We start from the raw sequence: 21,434 nt of genomic DNA, 5'->3' as shown, positions 1-21,434 counted from the left end.
ATAGTATTAAACCCATGTAACGATGCACCCGAAGTGAACCATTAATAGTCTTGGTATTTCTCCTTAACATTTCAACATCAAAATTAACCAAAAATAACTAGAGAGATTATGAAAGGTCTTTTGTAACCGATTTTATTTAAAAAAAAAAAAAGAAAAAAAAAGGGGGGGATCTTACAGGCTGAAACCATCCAAAGTGATTGATTGCTCAAGGTTGAAATTTAAGATCTGCAATAATTAATACAAAACAGGAGCTCCCATAGCTTAACAAAAACAAAAAAAACATTTTCAATTAGCTTTGGCAACATAAAACACAGCTTGCACAACACAGAGATTGGGCAACAAGTCAAAAATAATAAGAGCAAATACGAGTATTAAAATATATAATAAAAGGGACAGCTATTTAAAATTGTGCAAGATCTCTTCTATTGTGAAACATACTGTCAGGGTTATGTGCCAGGCTAAATGAAATTACAAAAACAATGTAATGTGTATTTATATATATATATATATATATATAGAATACACAAGTTGTCCAATCACATTTTCAATTAAATTATAAATTGGTAATCAATCATTTAGATTTCACTTTCAGTACATTCTGCATCTTTAGAGCCATGGCTGTCTAATTCTACTAAACAACTGCTGTACAATGACTTGCTTATTGTCTATACAAACGTCTTTCGTCAAATACCATTTAAAAGCCTTTGAGATGCAGGGAGAGCCTGGTTGAAATTTTAACAATGACGTCTGTGTGCTTTCATTCCAACTTGCTGAAACCAGAGCACTGTAGTCTTGGGGCTGCTCTGAGCTGTATGCATTCATTTTGGAGAAAAAGTGTCCTGTTCTTAATTGCAGTGCACAGATAAAGCAATATTCAGATCTTCAAATGACAAAATGCTTTGCAAATCTCAAGAGACGTTGATGACAGGCAGATGTGGGCCAGTACGAACGGACATTGCAGAACAACGTGGGCTCATGCCACTTCCCTGATGGCTACCAGTGGCCTCAGTGCTCTTGAACCATGACAGTGGGCATCTAGATGTGTTAGTTAAGCACTACATGCATTTAATAGGACTATGTTTTAGGTTCACTCTATTCAAAAATCTAGCAAAATTGGACCGGCTCCAACAATCTGATCCTACAAGCTTCGAAGGAATCCAGACAACCCCGTGTTTAATGACTTGGGGGGATAAAAATGCACTCACATGTAGAGTCAGCTGCTTTCCAGGACCTACGCTGCGCTCCATCAAGTTCAGTGATGTGACAATGGGACAAAGAAATACATAAAGTAGGCCGACCTGATGCTGCTCGAAAAGCACTTTAGAGGTGACCCCCAGATTTCCTAGTACTGGAAATGAAAGCAAACTGTTATCAGCATCACGTACTCAGGAGAGCATTCCTGTGCTGTTGTGCATTATAGTCGAGAAAGCAAACACTACTCAGGAACCACATCCGGTGTTATTCACATTTCACACGTGGGACTTGGCTGAATTTGCACTCCGCATCACCCCTCTGTATTCTCTAAAGCGATCAGTCCATAAAGGAGAACCTGCCTCCTAATGTGGGTTCAAACACCCCCGCAAATCTGATTGCTCTACATTTCACATTGGAAGCAAACAACGCCCACAAATCACTGCGCTAAGTCCGGTGGGTGACGCTTGTAAGGAGCAGATGGGCCCTGGCCTCACGTGGCACCCACCTGCAATGCCACCCCAGCTGTCCAGAAACAGCTTAACATTACCTTGTGAAATAAAGCTATTATGAATTTGAAACACTGAACACTCTAAGAAAAGGGGTATTTTTTGTGTGGGTAGCCCCCAAATCCATGTTAACTGATCTCAATTACCTTTTTAATTCATTAGCAACAATCCAGTCTTACAGCAGATTCCTTTAAACTAATAATGCAGTTAACTGAAACAGACTTGTTTCTATGAAAAACTCTAAACAATTTATGGGGAGATATATTCCATTAAATCCAGTTTTTTATCATTCCCATGAAATGGATGCTTTGGCAACAGTCTACAGCCTCCTCTGTGCAGAAAGACCAAATCCATGGTCCTCATGGGCTCAAAAAATAGGGCTCCTTGCCTACAGGTGACTAAGGTCTTCACACCACTAGCATCCATCAAGGTGCTACTATGAAACTATCTATGGGCACAATGAGTGATTCATGACAGTTTTGCTGCAGTTTATATACAAAGCAATGGATGAGACTGTCTGCAGATGTCCTTATACCGAGGCACCCAATTACTCAGAACATCCAGCATGGACCAGACCCTAAATCTGTGGCTCAAAATCAGTTTTTCCTGTGAGCACATTTTCAAGGCGTTTTTGGGCCACATGAGCAAACTACCTTCGTGAGTTAAAGAAACTACACTACACTCAACAAACACACACTGCAACACTGGTCTTCTTCAATACAACAGACACGATTCTCTCTGAATTCTACAAATTTCACAATCGAAAACGGGCTTCTCTAAAATACATCAATAGCAGTGCTGCTGCAGTTCTTGAAATCTTTCATTCTGAGCAGGTACTGAACAGTTAAAACACTGTTTTCTCAGGACCGGGGTGAGCTTTTGCTTGCATGACGGTCCGATTATTTATTACTCGTACACCTGTTGCACTGCTATCTAGCTACGCAAAGCCTAACAATGCAGCAACATTAACCGCTGCTTGCCTGGTTTTCCGTGAGCAGACAGAGAAGTTTGGACTTTAAAAAATTCAAGAACTGACCAAACCTGACTCAAATAACCTACATCTTCCAAAGGAAAAAATAAGTAATTACACTATTGGATAAAATGTACCTTAATTTTAGGTTTTATTTGTTAAAGCTTTCAGATTCTTGGTATTCTATTTTAACAGGATGTTTACATATGTGATTATAAAGATTTGGTTTGGTTTTTTACAAATTTAAAATAAAAAAAAGCTCCCTTTTAAATTGCACAAAAGCCTCTAATTGAGATCTGCACTGTTACTATGGAAGCCAGCTCTTCAAGTACAGCAAACTAGTACTTTAGCAACATCTTGGCAAACTTCTATTTCCTGCGATGAGTTTTAATAAACTGTCTTTTCTGGTCTTCTCAATGCTAGCCTATGGGTTTTCTAAATGAGTCAACAATTGCCATATTCAGATACCAACACACTTTCAATTATGTATACTATAGTATTCACAAAAGTTATGAGACCTACAGGTAAAACTGAATGAATGAATAAATGAATGAATGAATGAATGAATTCCACACCTAAATTAAAGTTGTCGAATACCTGGAATTGTGCTGTTTAAAAGGGGAACATTAAAAATGCTTTAGGAACTGAATTTCAGTCAGGGTGATGTGTCAAAGTATGCACAGTGTGAAGAGAAGTTTACTAACCTACACTGATACGGCTTTCAACAGTGCTAGCTCTTTACAACAACTGGAAAACCAGGCATTAATAGAAGCTCTAAGGAGAGTGAAAGATGGGGGAATGCCTCACAAAGCTCAACTGCAATAGGCATCGTAAAAGAAGTGCTTAGCAACACACCCGACACCTTGTAGTTTTTGAAAACACTGAAGGGCCTGTAAAAAATACGTGTCCTTAAACGCACTTTCCCCTTCATCAATCACGACATGCAGCCATCTCCACCCCCACTATCTCTCCGACCACTGTACTGTCCAGAGAGAAGAGCCGCAGGAGGCAGATCGAAAACGCACTGTCCAGCCCGTCTCATAGCTACTGGGAGCCCTGGTGAGTATCATCTAAGTTTCATGGTATCGGCCATTTTACTAACAAGAACACAAAAAAATAATAATTAAAAAAACAAAAACAAAATAGAAGCAAAAAAGATAGAAAGTCTAATTATTCCAAAGTCCTCCGGTCTGTTCCTGATAAACTTCAATAACATCCTCGTCTTCCATGCCCAGCTGAAACAGACAGAGACAATTACTGAGCTGTCAGTCACACTGTTCAACACAAAGCCACATAATTTTGTATTATAAAACATCATACTAAAGGTCCAACTGCCAAAGTGACAATTATCATAAACCTACGTATAGTCATGTTACCACATCGTATGGCCATTATTATTTAAAACATCATAGCTGGTAGAGGTGATCAAATTCTCTTGGACAAGTCATTAATTGCTAAGCAATGTCCTTGACATGACGTTGGATCCTGGCAGTCACCCTTTGGGATAAAAACTGTTGAGTATTTTACAACATTTAGTACAGATAGTCATTTCCCCAAAATAAATAAATACCTCTTTTGGAGTTTGGTTGTCCGCAATTCTCTGTCCTTCAAAGAGAAACCTAAGAGAATTCATAGGGACTCCCTGAAAAGAGAACAGAAACAATCATCAAACAGGGATATTGTACATTTCTGTTCACTTGCGAAGGGCTCTGTGGCAAATTGTTGCGAAAGGCGCTATACTCAATAAAAACTGAGCTGAACTCAATTATCCACAGGGTAGATTATATGCATAGCCACAAAGACGATGACTCAGTGGTCTAATAATTAAAGACGTGATCAGGAGAATAAAGCCCTAACTTTGCCCCCCAAGCACATTACTTAAAGGTGAAATGGCTACCAAATGGAAAAAGTTGATTAGTAAATTAATAAATGTTGCATTTTAATATCCAATTATAACTTTTCTAAGACATTGCTCTAGTATGCAATTTTCAGTGTGAGGGGGAGACATGGAATTGGGAAACGAGCACTAATTTGGATGCCCTGAATGCTTCATGGATAGAAGCTCAGATGCCCATTCACAAAGAACACTTGGGTCTAGTTCATTAGCAAGGGAAATCACCCATCCGACAGAACAGAAAGGCAGGACGCACGAGAAGGTGGGCAAGAAAGGGAAATGGATGAGTAAAAGACATGTCAGAAGAGGTCAATCAAATGATGGGAACTTTCACTACTTCTTGCCTTACTTAAAGGGTTACTAAAAACTGGAGGATTGTCTAGATTCCCATTTACATTATATCAGTTCTTAGATATCTAGGATCTTTGGTTCAATTAAAACAGCTTTTGCCTTTATGTTGCCATTTTTACTTTTTTCTTTGTACTGTAGGTGAATCATTCACTCTGGGGACACTATATTCAAAATTGTAATTTATGAGCATTATTTTGATAATTTTACACTTGGCTTATTTTTGGTACCGTCATATAAACTACATAGACTTAAATACACAAATTAAGCCCAGGGCAGGTTACCTGTCTGACACAGTAGGATTCCTTTAACTTCTTTAGATGCGTTGTCATCTTCACTTTGAAGTGAATTTCACTGTTGTCCTGTGGAGAGAAATGTCAGATCTTTACAGCAGTCACTTGTACCATTATTTAAGCACAGCTTCTTGCGAGGAAAACGAGCAAGAGTTTAGTTGCCACAAAAGATTTCCTCACAGTGGAAACAATCACTGCAAACCACTTTGATCCCTTGCAGCAAGTACTTACATTTATTTCTGCTCTGCAGGGACTGCACAATACACTTTACTAGAGGCTTAAAAAGAGCTTTTCATTGAAAACCCCACACTGCAGAACATAAATCCAGCAAATGCACAGAACTTGAGCAGTAGAATTTCTAAAACTGAGATGTCATGTCAAATAATTCTATGCTCTTTGTTTCAAGACAGGCAATGAATTGGGAACGCCAGACATTTATACAGAGAATTCGACAGGATAAATGGCCAGAGGCAAAACCTAACCCAGCAGCACCGCACACTGGGACACTGACTTAATAATTGATTGGAAAGGTAGCGAGGTCCCGGGCCATGAGAAATCATGGGTGATAACAGCAGAATAAGCTTAATGAAATGAAACTGCCATCAGAACTCATTACTAATGAATAATGTGATGTAGAGGATAAGTAACACATTGCTGTAGTTATGGAGAGGGGGGGAAGAGAGACAATTCCTTTCCCTTTCCCTCTACACGGAGTCTGGAAAGTGAGAAAGAAATCTGGATAGATGACAGTTTATAAGAGAAGTGGAAGACTGAGAATGCCCTGACACCCTGTGTTAAATTGTTGAATCTCTGCTAAACTATTATGTCTGGATACTGGTCAAGTTCAATTAAATGAAAAGTACATTCTTGATCCCTGCACATACAGGAGTGGTTGTCTACCAATTCGTGGGTGGCTGAAGGAGCTCGTGTATTACTGCTCAAATGAATGATACATTTTTCCATTCCCACCCTTCATGATTAAGCTCCCTAAACACATGGCCTTTTTATTTAACGCATTAAGTGTTTTAGTCAACTACAATGACTGTGCCATGAACACCACACTGCTGGCAGAGATTTCTCATGAATTAAAACACTGTAGACTATTACCTAGAACATCCACCACTGAAAACAGGAGCATTCAAATCTTGGTTGTACTTTCCACCTTAAAAGACAATTTGGCCAAAGTCCTATAGGTTTTGTAGGCTTTCCTAAAACTCTCATCTGCTGATTACTTGGGAACAATGAGCGATTTGTTCAATTTATCCAATCATCACTTCAATTTAAGTAACTGAAAACTTGTCTGGAGCAAACAGAGAAAACACTGGACCAACTATTGACTTGTAAATTTCTTAATCTTTTGTGCATTTCATCAACTGAAAGCATTTTCTAACTTATAGGACCATGCATCTAAAGATACACAACTGTTCCTTACCTGGCCAATGACCTTGAGTTTGATGTATTCTCCATCTTTCTTATCTCCCGAATCCTGACTTGAAGGCTTGGTCTCCTGCAGGTGACACACAAAGGTACTTGTCAATGGATTCAAATCAGACACTTCATTGCTTTAGCTTTCCTAATGTTTAGAATAAAAAGAATTTCAACACTCAATTGAATGCAGCTTCTGCGTAAATCTTACATAACATTATTGAATTAGGCTAAAGCGTACAAAAAGCTTACTGAATGCATTCTCTCTCGGTACATACAATGTGCTTAGCTTAGCACTGATATACATGTATTTGAGAAATTATTCAAAGAAAACAAAAAATCTGTGTGTATGTCTATGTACACGATTGTTTACATATACACACACAGAGAGACATAGAAACAGACACAGAAACGCTACGCCAGGGCTACTCAATTTGTGGGCCCCAGGGCAAGCAACTGCACCCACCCTGAGCGATCATCTGCACTCAAAGAGAATGCAGAGTTCATGAATTAGTACCTTCAATCCCCTTTACAACTGTAGTTATGCTCCAAAATTCCTCTGTGTAATTCCTCTAGTGTAAAGGGATAAACTCACCCCAAATGCCTTCAGAAGAACTCGTATGCCTTGATTTTAAAGCCACACACAGCGGGACTCCGTCACTCCCAGCACCCAGCTTCCGAGAACACGTTCAGAGGCAAAACCCGCTGAACAGATCAAAAGACATTCCAGTCCTGACTTGAACATGATCTGAATGTTAGACTTGTACAGGCCGAACCAAACTAAATGCCTCGTCAGCCTCTGGAGACAGACACCTCATCCTTACAACTAAATTCAGAAATGTCGGCTTTGGATGAGAGAAACGCTGCAACTGCAACCAAAGTATAGCCTGAATCAGAGAAACCTGTCACTATTTTCAGAACAGATGGATGGAATGAGAAACAGGGCAGAGGCTAGACTTTCTACCCATGTAAAAAAGGATTTAGCATTTCCATAGACACTATGCCTACACAGAAAAAACACTGGCACCTGCAGCCCACCACTTCCACTAGTCTTTTATGGCCATTTTTGCACCTCTATTCCCACCACACTGAAGATTACACAGTGCTTTAAAAGAGGCAAGACCATCACTGCAGATAGTACAAAACAACAAAGCCCTGAAATGTATGGAGCCCTTGGACACCACAATATATTGGGGACTGAGCGGAAGGTCCCAGTCTGTTTAACTTTATTCTCGTGCCAGCTTCACCTTTACTGAACGGCAGCTTCGTTGGCAGTTCTGCAACCGCAGTACTTATCCTTCATAGAGAAAAAGGGTTAGTGCAACTTGTTAAGACAAGGGTAGACTGCAATGCCCAACACATACTCTGAAGTCCGCAAGTGAGAAGTATGTGCCAAGTGTTCCCTGTGCTTGGATGGTCTTTAAACAGGCTTTGGGTTTTCTTGAAAGATCAGCAGAACTTGCAAATACACACTCTCCTTTATTGAGGCCATTCAGCTGAATTACTTGTCCTCTAGGGTAAGTGCATGAAAGAGACTAGCTGTATTCAGAGGCTCGAACATCTAGTTAGGCCTAAAGGTATGATTCTTGGACAAAGAGCATGTTCACCAATTCACAGGACTACACAGAGTTTGTGCTCATTGCAGGGTGATGCATATTACTAGACCCTGAATGTACAGTATGGGTAAATGAATAAATAATAAGTAAATTAATAAGTCAATCCCTTTTCATTTGCTCCATGTCCATATACCCTGTTATCAAGCTCAGTAGGCAGAAGCTCCTACCTAAGGGATAGTTCTGTATATCAATCAAACCAGCAGGGGAAAAGAAAAAGAAAACACTACTGCAGGAAAGATCTATGAAAATCCCTATTTGCAATGCAAGTGTTGGGGAAGTAACAAAAACAAGTGACAAAAAATACAAAATACTGGCAAACCGCACACTCAAAACACATCACACCCAGTCATTTGCATCCTGTCCTTGCCTCCTCTATCACCACCTGATACGACAGGACAGATTCTTCCGCTACGATACAGCCATGCTCAGGCCACTAGGAAAGGGTTTCTGTATACCAGTTGGAGTTGTTTTTATGGCTCCCGTTTTATCCAGGAAATGCTGCACGTATTTTGTCCACTGGCTGAATCCGATTGATTTTCAAAAGGCATAGAACAGAAGGAAGCGAGCAGGACTGACCGGAGTGGTAGTTTGAAATCTCAGACACTATACTGTCTGCTCCCAATTCCCAAGCTTGTTAACAGCCCCTGGCTTTACTATTTCCTATTTACATGCAATGTTGCAAGAGACACTGTAAAAACTCTCCATTTTATTTGTACCAGATTTACAAATGTTCATCTTTTCAACTGCAGTTAACTAATCTTTGGAACATGTTAAGGCAATTTACAACAGGAATTTGATCTACTTTCCTACCACTATTTAATCTACATATACAGTACAGTATTCCCAACTAACATCTTACAATTTATGAATTCAGTAATGTATGTAAGCAAACTGTTATCGCTTTAAATGTATATTTTCGCCAACAATTGAAATCACTGGTTCTTTCTACTCATTCTTTGTGACTCAGCTTTTGACAGTTCCTGAAAGAAAAAGGAAAAGTTGTTTCAGAATTCAAATAAATACTGATTTATCTGGAAAATAATTAAATCTGCATGTTCTCTGAAAGCAAGTCTGCTGCCGAAATCTAGTTGAGAAAGGTAACATGCAAGTTATGCAATGCGTGCTGCTGTGCCACAATAATTTCTTCCAATCAAATTAGTGACCTGTTTTCATTAGCTTCATATTTTGGTCAAGCGAACTCTGTTGTTAAGCCTCTTCCCTCACAACAGGGCATCTCTGAATGAACACTAATGTAAATGATGAGCATCTGCCCTCAGAGGATGTGGAATAGTTAATGAATTGAGAGTTTTATCAACTCATATTAAAATACAAAACAGGAGGGAATGGAGGGTGTGGTGGTGTATCCTAGGAGGATTCTGTCCAGGTTACAAACTATAGCATGCAGCTCTCGGGGGCACTTCCAGGTCATGACTGCGGTCCATTTCTCACCAACGGCCTGGTACAGAGCCAACATGCCTGAGTGGGTCGACTCAACCAGGAGATTTGCAATCCACCATGCGACACCACTCTGAAGACTGCACATAAGACCATGAAGTATATATGGAATGCTATATCTGTGCCCCTACAGCAGTTTCAAATGTCTGTCTGAATCAGCAGCACATTATGAACGGAGTCATATTTTTCCAATGAGCCTAATTACACCAATAATGAGATGAAATGGGTAATTAAGAACTCAGCTGGAGAGAAAACGGAGCGCACTGTGGCCCTCGAGGACCTCAGAAGTGCAAAACAACCCTGCAGACACTTGAGACCTGTCTGTTCTGTTGCAGTCTGCAGATAAAACCTGGGAGAATAAGAACAATGTTTTTAATTGGGTATAAAAGAGGTACATCTATTATATATAATGGTCACTTCTGGTCCTGGAGACGGAGAGCCACAGTCCTGCAGGTTCAATTGGCCACTTCAAAGCTGCAAGAGGAACAGCCTGGAAACAATGCTAATCATTGCAATTATTTCAGTAATTGGCTTGATTAAGTTAATAGCTCAACTGGGGTGAATACCAGAACTCTGAAAGACTTGGACTGAGTTATCACTGTTTTTATGAATTCAAAAATAAATAAATAAATCATGCAAGCAAAATAAACAGTTACATCTATTCTTAGAAATGTTTTGAGGGACTCAATGTTTCTGCCAAACAATAATGCATTTTGAGTTCATTTTTGGTTTAGCCTGCCAGCCGATCCAATCAAAAATGAGAACCATACAAAAGACAATGAATGATAAACTAGTACAGACTTAACATGAAAGCCAGTGGTGCAAATCCTATACATGTAAGCGATTCATCAGTAACGGAAAATGTCTGCTAAAAACAAATGTGTTAATATTTCTACCTTTGTCACACTGCAGTGTTAACTGGCAGTAATGGCAGTTGGTACTTAAGTTGTTTGGGTCACATGAAGGTCTTTGGATGTTAAGTAGTCCTGTTGTGACACAAACATTAAGGGTCACTACTAGCAATGTGCTGTAGTATCCTGATTATTAGAGCCTACCAATGGAAAGTTGGGATATATTTTCAAAAGAAAATTCCATCCAATCTCTTACAAAGACATGATACAAATAGAACCACTACTGCAATTTCTTATACCCTAAATGGTAAGACAGTCACCATGGTATTGAGACAAAGTGAAGAAGTCTGTAAGATTAAAAAAAAAAATGTGAGTAAGATACAAAACTATCTGGAAGGTTAAATGTCTTAGAAAGAATGAGATGTTTGTTCATTGTCGTACCAGGTGCAGCAGTGTACTTCCGAGAAAGTCTGTTAATCAATCAAGTTGACTTTCTACTAAGAAGCTACAAGGACGAACTGGTAGTTAAGCAACATCAAAGGGATGCACATGATATCTGATAAAGTAATGCTATGCGTATAGAAAGAGAATGTATGTAATGAACTAAAGCGAAGTGCAGATGCTAAATTATCAATATTAGAATAATACTGAATTTGTGTAACCTCCCGATACTGACTTTTCCCATACCTAAGCTGATTGCCAAGAACAGTAGGGGGGGGACTACTGATATTACTAGTGGGGAAAAAAGCACAGGACTGAAGCAGGAAGTGTATCACTATCACTAGTAAAGTCGTTCCAATGCAGTTTTAAGTAGTAGAACACTATTAGTCTTAATGACACTAAAAGTAATAATTAGCTTGTCCAGTACACTTTCAGTAGCTGCTTTGATGGAAATTAATAGAAGGGTGAATTATATCCAACACAAAAAAAACAGTGAATCATACAAATAACTTCCACGAAATGTGGGCATCCTTGGAAAAAACACACATAGCTCTTATGCAACAGAGAAAGTCTCTAGTGAGCTTATACAAGGCAGAAATGTGCTTTCTATATACGAGTACACACTAGACAGGATAAACCCTTTTCAAACTCTTGGCAGCAATTTGGTTCCTCAGCTGCTATACTCACATTTATCCTGAAAAATTCACCATAGGCTTTTTGCACTTTAAACATGGGATTTACAATGGTAAAAAAAAAGCATCACCAAGTGTAGGCATAACTATGATAAATGTACATTATAGGCCTCACTTCATTAAAATGAGCTATGGTCATCAGACAATAAGACTGCTCTTCAAATGCAGTCCTTGAGAGCCCAAGCCATGGTCTTGTTAATTAGTTAATTAAACTAATTAATGACAAGCTCTTTGAGCAATTTCCTCAGTCTAATGCAAGTGATGAACTGATGATTTAAAGACACCTGCTTGGTCATGGCCATAGAGGACTGTTTTTTGTTTTGTTTTTAAGAGCTCTGCCACAGACTTGCATGCCTCAGTTTTGCAGTTGGTCTTCAGAATGTGTTCCCTTCTTGGCTACCGTCACCCTGCTTGTTCAGGCACAACCAAGACAAGACCATACCATACTCTGAGAGACCAAAGAAATAAAATAAAAATAAAACATGGTCTACTACTACTACTTGTTTTTTAATAGGTCACAGGCAAATCCAGTGGTGGCAACTGTAGGAGTCCAATACAAAGTGGTAGGCAAAGCAGGAATCAAAATGATAAGAAGGAGGGCCTGTTATCAAAAGTCAACTGAATTTATGGTCAAGCATGCTCGTGGGATTCATAACAGCAATAGTATCATTGGATCTTATTTTGGTCTCGCACAGTAGGAAGCTCTGGAGAAGAAAAAACCCAAACCGTCAAAGTGCTGGGTTGGTCACCAGTGTCCCGTAAACCAAATAATTCAAGAAGTTATTAGTGGATTTTAAGGAATGTCTGAATGTAAATGTATATAAATGTACTCAGTATTGTTTGAAATGATGCACAGGTCAAAACATCCCAAAAAGCCAAAAACAAACAGAAGACAACCAGCTAGGAAACCCATTACCACCGTTTCATTAGTGATGAGGCCTACATTACACACACTACTGTAGTCGTTTTCAAAATAGAAATCCAACCATGTGTTATATAAGAATGATACAAAATGACAAACAAAAGGGGGTAATATTATCATATTAAACTAATTTGTTGCTATATTATTGCATTTGGTGTGCTTTTAAGATAAGGACGTGACTAATACTTTATTGCACGACTTCTTGCACAGTAAAGTAACAGCAAAACGCTACTGACTGCATCTAATCGAGGCCTGGTAATAGCCAACTGTTTAGACAGGATTGTATGGTTGTTATCTACTTTACGTACTAAATACACCACTAAGGGTTGTCAAACAACTTCCACCTTCCTGGTTTCCGAGGGTTTTCACACTTGTATATTTCCATTAGCTTTACTGTGACTGCAATAAACTCCCAAGTTGCGCCTTTTTAGAATACAGTGCAGTCTTTTCATCTCAAACACACAAATCTACAAAAACGAAATGACAAAAAACAAACATCGACAATAATCAAAAGCCTAAAAACGTGAAGTTAGCCCATTGTTTTCAGTTTCACTCACCAACAACACGAGTGGGCCATCTTCTTCTGAGACTGAAATACTGAGCGATCGCGGCCTTTATCCTCTTATATGAACCGATCAGAGAGTGAATACAGATCATGTGCAAGTATTTGAAAACAGACCCGAACTGAATGATCTCGTTTTAATTTCGCAGCGTTATCTTTTGGGGGCAACACACAGAGCCAATGAATGCATTGAGGCTGCTAAACAAATACATACAACTATTCATGAACCGACTGGTCATCTCTTTAAAAAAAAAACAAGTTTAAACAACTCCGCTTTCCCAAATGACTGTGTATTTGCTGACTATTATAAAGTGAAAACAGTATAATTCACGCTGTCTGGACTCCCAACACACACGAGATGTGCGCCCGCAAATACTAATTCCGGCCTCCATAGGAAGATACACACGTTTAAGGACTGAATTGAACAAAATCCTTACCGTATCAGACATGGTCGATACTGTGGGCCTGGCAGCGGATAAAACAGGGATTTCGATGGTGTATTATTGTGTATTCCTGCTGTCTCCGCTTTTCTACAAACCCCCACAAAAACACAGAGACGCTGACCTCATTGCAATCAGGGCGGGACTTCCGCCGGAGATGACATCACCTGTCCGAGTAGCCAAAGAACAGCGAATCGATTTCATTTTTTAATTACTTCACCGGCGTCGTCCCTATAGGCTAGTTTTATAGGGGCAACCATTCATTTACCACCTAAGCTTGGGATTCCCCGAAAAAGACTGACAGACATCCTCAAAGCAGTTGTGTATTATAATATTTGTGCATAAAATCGTTATTGCCACTGTGTTTTTGTAATAACGAAGTAATTTCATTTCTTTATGGTGTTTACAGGACTAGAGTGGACAATATTTTTTAATGATTATTTAAGAAATTGAGAAAGTTCCAGTTCTTGCACAACGCATCTGTTCCCTTACACTTAGTATGCATTTCAAAATATGGCAACTCTTGAGCCTGTAGCTCACTGATAACACTACTTTGGAAGGAGTATGTGTCTTAAATGATGCAAGAACAAGAGACACAGTGGCCCCTGGGATCCAGAGGCTGACGACACCCCTCAAACTGAGCTGAACCACAGTGGCAGCAGGGTGGGCAAGAGGGGCCCAAATGGCTCGACTCCCGGTAGATCTCATGCTGCCTTTCCCGTGCTGACCGGTAGGCATCCGTACTGGAAGTAGACCCCAACCTGGAGGGGAATCCACCCTCGGGTCCACGAGTGAGGGTTCGCCCATCACAAACAGGGCAAAGACATCTCTCCACGGGAATGCACTCCAGTGGTCCTCACAGATTCCCAAAGGCATTTTTCAATTCTTTGCAAGGCCCTGATCCAGCCAGCACAGAGGATAAGGACTCTGTGCCACCAAGAAAGCATGGCATACATGTCGCTCACGAAACCCACTAGAGGGTGCTGCACACAGTGTTCTTGGGAAGCATCTATGGCATGTATATTTAAATTGAATTGATCATAAGAGAACACTACATATAAGTAAAACTCAGCATTTGTCTTTGTTTAAGGATCACTTGAATGACTGCCTATTGATTAGAAAATGAATGAATTTAAACGAGTTTCATTAAAACAGGACAACTTTGAAATATAGTCCTCTACTAGTGAGTTACAGCTAATGACAATTACAGTACAATACAAACAGGTTGGATTGGTGAAAGATCGGTGGTGAAGGATATTATGTGCATTAAAATAATGTATATAATGCTAAGTTTAATAGTAATCCTCAACGTTGCATAGTGTACCAAAGTGAAATTATGACAATTGGAAAAACGTTTGAAGAAGTGGTTTTGTGGGAATTGATGACCCGGTATAAAACGTGTGCATGACAATTAATTGATAAATGTTTATACAAGTCCTTCTATATATTCAAACAGAATAGGTATTTTCATGTTACTTAGGGACACTGATGGTTAGCACTGCGTTATTGTATTGGTTATAACCGTTAAAAGTTACAATGTAGAAGAAAAACATGTAAAACTTAAAAGAGTCATGACGAGTATTACCAATGAACCCAGAATCTCCGTGAACAGCCGAGGGTCTCCGGAAAAGACCGAAGCACGGCGGCCATGTGGCCAAGACAGCGGGCCTCCCTTTCCGCCGCGCAGTCTGCAGCACGCATGCGCATGAGCGGCGCGCAGACTCAGATGCCCGTCGTCGTGGGGAGAGAGCAGCAGCGTGGAGAGCCGCCGCACAGCCGCGCTTATAGCCTCACGGAAGAGGAAGACGTTAATGAGTTATTGAAGATGTTGGTGCTGTTTGAGACCGCCGCCGGCTATGCCATCTTTAAGGTATGGAAAGCATATATGTTTGTGTATATGTCGAGGCGGTGTGATTGTTCTTTACTCATAATGAATACACAGGTCGACTCGTGTTGCGTGGTGCAGCGTGCTTTTTTACCGGTGCATTTGTTAGTGCATGAAAACGATCATTTATTTTGTTATTTCGCAAAGATCGTCGCAGAGCATTGTAATATGCATGGATTGATGTTGTGGCATACGAGGGTTTTGAATGGAAAAGTTTAACTTGGCGACAGTGGAGGTAGGCCCCATGCGTCCCTCCTGCCCCAGCACCACGTTGCACCAGCCCCTCAACATGGAGGCTCACAAAACCTCGGTTGCTTGTCCTCCCCAGTGTCTCTCTCTTGAAACCAGCAATCGTTTAGCAGTTATTTCCAGTTTGACCTTTAACAAAAGCTGATCGTGTGTTTTAGGCTTTGGGTAAAAACATAAATAACGCTTTGTTGCATCTACAAAAAAAAAACATCTGTGTACAGGGAAAATAGTTTTTAATTCTAAAGATCAGCATTTGAAACTAGTATTGACTGGGTACATTTTTCATTTGCAAACGAAAGAGGTGGCTGAACTGTGAGATCAGTTTTGTTACAGTATATTTTGTGGCACATGTGACAATTTGGGGACAGCATGGTGAAAGTGCAGATTCTCCGGCGGGGTTAATGGCTTTTGCCATAGACATTTCTCTGCCTTAGGAGATCTAGTATAATATATTTTCAGGAGGGACACTCAAGCAGAAAAAAGCAACACGTCCGAATCGTTGAGTACCCCAATCCAAGCGTGCGTTAAAAGTATGTCTGTTAAATATATATATATTTTTTTCTATAAAGAACCCAAAATGTGCAGTTATGTGTTTTATAACTTACACACTTAATATGCTGTAGGTCCTGGATGAAAAAAAAATCCAGGAGGTGGACAGTCTGTGGAAGGAATTTGAAACTCCAGAAAAAGCCAATAAAATGTAAGTAATAAACAATTTATTTTTTTATGAAATGTAACTTTCCATTACATTTTATACCAGTAACAATGCTGACTGAGTGTTTTTAGTAAGTGTTTGGGGTAATATTTTAGGAAAGTAATGGAGGGGGGGGGGGAAATGTGTTCAAATACATTAGTGAGTCCAAATTGCTAGGTGTGTTTTTGGCTCCACCAATTGGATTCTGCAGATCTGCAAGGAACTACACAACACTTGTATGCCTTCTATTGCAGCAGAGGTGTGATGTCATTTGTGATGCTTTTTGTTGGGGTTTGACATGTTTCACTTTCTTTAACAGAGTGAAGCTCAAACACTTTGAAAAATTCCAGGACACCACCGAAGCACTGGCAGGTAAATAATACTTCATAGTCATCTTGCATTGATACAAGTTACATCCTAGTTGAGTTTAATTGTTAGTTTCCTCTCTAACGCTGTTGTCAATGATGTATTACTGTATTCCTGATATAAAAATGAAGTAACGCATCAGTATTCGTCACTACCACTGAGACAACTAAAGCATCGATGGTATGATCTCTGTGTTGTACAGTAGTGCTTCAAGGTGTGCGCTCGTTTACATCTCTGCTGCTTTTTTTTTTTTTTTGTCAAGCTGCCACTGCTTTGGTTGAAGGAAAGATCGGAAAAAGTCTGAAGAAGGTGCTGAAGAAGGTGGTGGCCAAAGAAGCGCATGAGCAGCTGGCTATCAGCGATGCTAAACTAGGAGGAGTGATCAAGGTATGACCGTGCTTTCAATGAGCTCAGATGTCATTGGGAAGAGGGATGGTTGTTGTCCACGCTGTAGCAGTGTGTAGACTGTGTAATGGAACATAATCGGGCGGACCCTGGAGTGACCCTTTTTATAAACTGAACCTGTCCTGCAGGACAAGCTGAGCCTGAGTTGTGTGCACAGCCCGGCCGTGGCGGAGCTCATGAGGGGGATTCGCAAACAGATGGAGGGGCTGATCACTGGCCTGCCGCCCCGGGAGATGAGCGCCATGGCTCTGGGCCTGGCTCACAGGTGTGTGTTAGCAGTGTCTGTGCCACCCCTTCCACCTCCGCGCCCCTCTGTGTGCCGTTGTCAATGATTACACTCTGCTGTTTGATAATGTGTGATGTAACCTCAGCATTCGTCACTACCGCTGAGACAACAGCCCGGGGGGTGCACTGACCGAAAGTGTATCCAGGAGATGGCTGATCTTCATAAACCTCCTTAGCAAGTGTGTTGTATTTGCTTTTTCACCGATTTCACTGACTCCCCCCCCCATGTTTGTGTTCCCAGCCTGTCGCGGTACAAACTGAAATTCAGTCCAGACAAAGTGGATACCATGATTGTTCAAGCTATATGTAAGTGCTCCTTTATATTATGACCGTACTCCAGATTTCAAATAAAGCGATAAGACATAGCACTCATCTCTGAACTTCTCCCTGCAACAGCTCTGCTTGACGATTTGGACAAGGAGCTGAACAATTACATCATGCGCTGCCGAGAGTGGTATGGGTGGCACTTCCCTGAGCTGGGAAAGATCATCACCGACAACCTGGCCTACTGTAAAAGTGTACGGAAAATAGGTAAGGTGTGTTTTTTCCCAGGTGGAATCATTAGAGCGTGGGTTTTGCAAGTGTAAAACCCATACAACTTAATTCTGTCTTTGATAACAGTCACTGACTATTAGTGCCCCGCTAATCAGGACTCGTTTTGCTCTGCTACAGGGGTCAGGACTAACGTGGCCACCACAGATCTCTCCGAGTTCCTGCCAGAGGAGGTGGAGGCTGAAGTGAAAACGGCGGCTGAGATCTCCATGGGCACAGAGGTTTCTGAGGAAGACATCAGCAACATCATGCACTTGTGTGACCAGGTTGGTTTCATCGTACGGGATGGGGGGAACGTACGGCTGAGGCAAACGTGTCCTAGGATCGGATGTTACAGCAGTGATGATGACGACATCCTGTCATATTCCTGAAACAACATGTGGGCTTTAAGTCACTATCTCATCTGAGCTGTAATAGAACGTTAAAACTTGGTCAGCTGCTTTGTATGTGTGAGGTCGAGTGGAGTCTCTGCCATGGTGAGTGAAAAGGAAGTATTTTCTCCTCTTTTGCAGGTGATTGAGATTTCGGAGTATCGGACACAGCTGTACGACTACCTGAAGAACAGGATGATGGCCATAGCCCCCAACCTCACCATCATGGTGGGAGAGCTGGTGGGAGCAAGACTCATCTCACACGCTGGTGAGTCTCCATCACGTGGTACACATGGTTCTTCTAGGAGGAAAGCAGACCTGTCCAGATCATGTGCACCAATTGACAGATGTTTCTTGCTGTAGTGGTTTATTTCTTTGATCTTGTGCCAGCAGTGATGATGACGACTTATTGTCCTTGCCTGAAATATGATGTGGGTTTTAAGTCACTATCTCATCTGAGCTCTAACATGGTCATTGACATTCTCAGTTTCATTAACACTAACCTAGGAAAAAAATAAATTGCATAGTTGAAGTAGGAAAGTGTCTCTCTTTATTGGGATGAATGAGAGAATTTTCATCTTGCTAAACCCGAAAGCTCTTTCCCTCACAATGGAATAAGTGTCGGTTTTCTCCTTCCAGGATCTCTGCTGAATTTAGCCAAGCACCCAGCCTCCACTGTCCAGATCCTGGGTGCAGAGAAAGCTCTGTTCAGGGCCTTGAAGACCAAGAGGGACACTCCTAAGTACGGCCTAATCTATCATGCTTCCTTAGTAGGACAGACCACACCAAAGAACAAGGGAAAGGTGAGTTGGAACAAAATGTATTGGATAGCTTTGGTAGTCATGAAGAGTGAAGCAAGTGAATTCTCATAATTCAGAGCTGGCATTGTTAAAATGGTGATAATGGTCTAGTTTTTGCATTTCCAAAGCAAATATTATCCAAACTGTGTGGGATATTCCCCCACAAAAACTGTAACCCTACTCAAGGTCTCTGATGGCCCATGTAGCTGTGTTCATGCTGTGTTGTTCTGGTCTCTGCAGATCTCCAGGATGCTGGCAGCCAAGGCAGCGCTGGCGATCAGATACGACGCTCTGGGCGACGACACAAACACAGAAATGGGAACTGAAAACCGAGCCAAGCTGGAGGCCAGGCTACGACACATAGAAGACAAAGGAGTAAGTGTGGCTCTAATCTCCTTGATCTTTCTCCGCTTTACGCCTCTAGTGAAGTGGCCTGTCTTTCAGAAGCAATGTGAGCAGCACAGCCTATCTAGTCTGATGTGTGAAGTTTTTATTCTTTTGGTCTATGATGCTTCTTAAAGACTTAATTTGGAATGTTAAACGGTGCTCGAATGCAGAAGCTGCGTTTCGTTCCTTTGTAACGATGTAGACCTCTCCCCTCAGTTTAAACAAGTCTCTCTCTTCCTCCACAGATCAGAAGAATAAGCGGTACAGGAAAGGCGTTGGCGAAGGCAGAAAAGTACCAGCACAAGAGGTAAGTACCCAGCACCAGTTGGACAGAAGGCGATATCTGAACATAGGAACAGAATGGACTTGAGATGGTCTTCTGACCCTAACAGAATGGCTCGGTGATGACACTGTTTGTTTAAACATTGCCTGATAAACCATGAAGGCAAAATAAGTCACTATCTCATCTGAGAGCTGCTTATATTAGACTTTATAGACCTGAAAGTTCCTTAACCCTGGAGATTGCTTCGGATCGTAAGATAAGACATTTGGTAGATTCAACTCTTGTTTGCCTGAAATTTGTCTCCATGTGAGTGTTAATCTGTACAATGTCTCGACAGTGACGTTAAGGTCTACGACCCCTCCGGCGACTCCACACTACCCTCGGTATCGAAGAAAAGGAAGTTTGAAGAGGAGGAGGAGGAAGAGGAGCAGCCTGTTGCGGTGAAGGCAAAGAAAGTTAAGAAGGAACAAGTGGCAGAAGGTCAGTATATTGTAGTCTTTGTGAAAGTATCCATCACTAAAATGTTTACGTGGAGCAAACTGGTACATTCGCCTGTGTCTGGGTGAGAGCTGAGAGCAGTGAGTGAATACGGTTTTGTTTTGTGACAAGCAGAAGCGGCAGAGACAGAAGAGGGAGAGCCTCCTAAAAAGAAGAAAAAGAAGAAGGAGAAGAAGCAGGAGGCTGCTGAAGAGGAGGAGGCAGCGGAAGAGCCCAGCACCAGCGTTGCAGCTGAAGAGGTAGGTGTCTGGGTTGGAGCAGTGGGACTGAAGGGTCTGAAGGACTTGGGTAAAACCCCGAAAGGAATGTAGGGATATGTGTGTGGTGAATTCATTCATTCATTTATTTATTTATTTATTATTTTTTGTAGACCACAGAAAAGAAGAAAAAGAAGAAGAAGAAATCCAAAGATGACTGAACATGAGATGTCTGTTTTTACTTTTGTACCCGACCCTTTTCTTTGTCAGCATACAATTTAGGTTTTTATACGTAGTGGAGTCTGTGCAATACGGTATTCGTTATACGTTTGTCACAAAACTCCCAAGATCATGTGAAAACTGATTCATGTACCATAGGTTGTTCTGTAACGTTGTTTTACAGACTGTTGGACAGTGCAGATTGGTCCTGGCAATTTGCTTGTGAAAGACATGTACACCGTGCTAAACAGTGGCATTGTGGATCGAAGTGAAAAGACGTAAAATCAATTTAAAGCAAATATGTGCTTTTTATGTTGTATCTAACGTTCGCCTTATACAGATTAATGTAACCTTTTTATTTTGCTAATCTTTGATAACTTTTGGTTTTAAACAAACATATCTTTGGTCCACTGTCCAGTTGACATTTCTCTTTGGAAGTGTCTCGATGCTCTGTGAAAGCATTAAAGCAGTTACCCTATGATTTTTCTTTAGTGGGGAATGCAATTCAGATTGCTTTGTTTAGAAACATAGAGTACAAGTCAAAATTGCTGTTTGATCAAACCTAGAAATGTGAGGTTCCTGGACCTCTGCACAAATTTGATCTTGTAATGTATTAAATGCATTTATTTTACTA

The 21,434-nt window shown here is 40.8% G+C and overlaps 2 protein-coding genes and 4 non-coding genes across 6 annotated transcripts; 5 read left to right on the top strand and 1 right to left on the bottom strand.

The window, feature by feature from the left end:
* Positions 1-116: 116 nt before the first annotated feature.
* sumo1 (small ubiquitin like modifier 1) lies at positions 117-13,764 on the bottom strand. Its single transcript, XM_066688166.1, has 5 exons — positions 13,607-13,764; positions 6,638-6,712; positions 5,197-5,274; positions 4,241-4,312; positions 117-3,905 (listed from the first exon to the last, which is right to left on the bottom strand). The coding sequence occupies exons 1-5, from the start codon at positions 13,616-13,618 to the stop codon at positions 3,837-3,839; spliced, it is 306 nt and encodes a 101-aa protein (XP_066544263.1). The 5' UTR covers positions 13,619-13,764; the 3' UTR covers positions 117-3,836.
* Positions 13,765-15,354: 1,590 nt separating this feature from the next.
* On the top strand, positions 15,355-21,434 carry nop58 (NOP58 ribonucleoprotein homolog (yeast)). The gene is made up of 15 exons (XM_066687570.1): positions 15,355-15,479; positions 16,367-16,443; positions 16,757-16,809; positions 17,066-17,190; positions 17,337-17,473; positions 17,735-17,799; positions 17,890-18,024; positions 18,166-18,311; positions 18,558-18,684; positions 19,056-19,219; positions 19,457-19,591; positions 19,849-19,910; positions 20,224-20,366; positions 20,499-20,623; positions 20,755-21,434. The coding sequence occupies exons 1-15, from the start codon at positions 15,435-15,437 to the stop codon at positions 20,800-20,802; spliced, it is 1,587 nt and encodes a 528-aa protein (XP_066543667.1). The 5' UTR covers positions 15,355-15,434; the 3' UTR covers positions 20,803-21,434.
* Positions 16,889-16,976, top strand: LOC136712030 (small nucleolar RNA SNORD70). The gene has a single exon (XR_010804802.1). It is a non-coding gene; the product is annotated as a small nucleolar RNA SNORD70 (small nucleolar RNA).
* On the top strand, positions 17,524-17,610 carry LOC136712031 (small nucleolar RNA SNORD70). Its single transcript, XR_010804803.1, has one exon. It is a non-coding gene; the product is annotated as a small nucleolar RNA SNORD70 (small nucleolar RNA).
* LOC136712035 (small nucleolar RNA SNORD11B) lies at positions 18,377-18,459 on the top strand. The gene has a single exon (XR_010804806.1). It is a non-coding gene; the product is annotated as a small nucleolar RNA SNORD11B (small nucleolar RNA).
* LOC136712036 (small nucleolar RNA SNORD11B) lies at positions 18,801-18,880 on the top strand. Its single transcript, XR_010804807.1, has one exon. It is a non-coding gene; the product is annotated as a small nucleolar RNA SNORD11B (small nucleolar RNA).

This window comes from Amia ocellicauda, chromosome 16 (genome assembly GCF_036373705.1).
Source record: "Amia ocellicauda isolate fAmiCal2 chromosome 16, fAmiCal2.hap1, whole genome shotgun sequence".
NCBI classification, from domain to species: domain Eukaryota; kingdom Metazoa; phylum Chordata; class Actinopteri; order Amiiformes; family Amiidae; genus Amia; species Amia ocellicauda.
The sequence above is the reverse complement of the archived record's forward strand: the minus strand, read 5'-3'. Positions and strand labels throughout refer to the sequence as shown.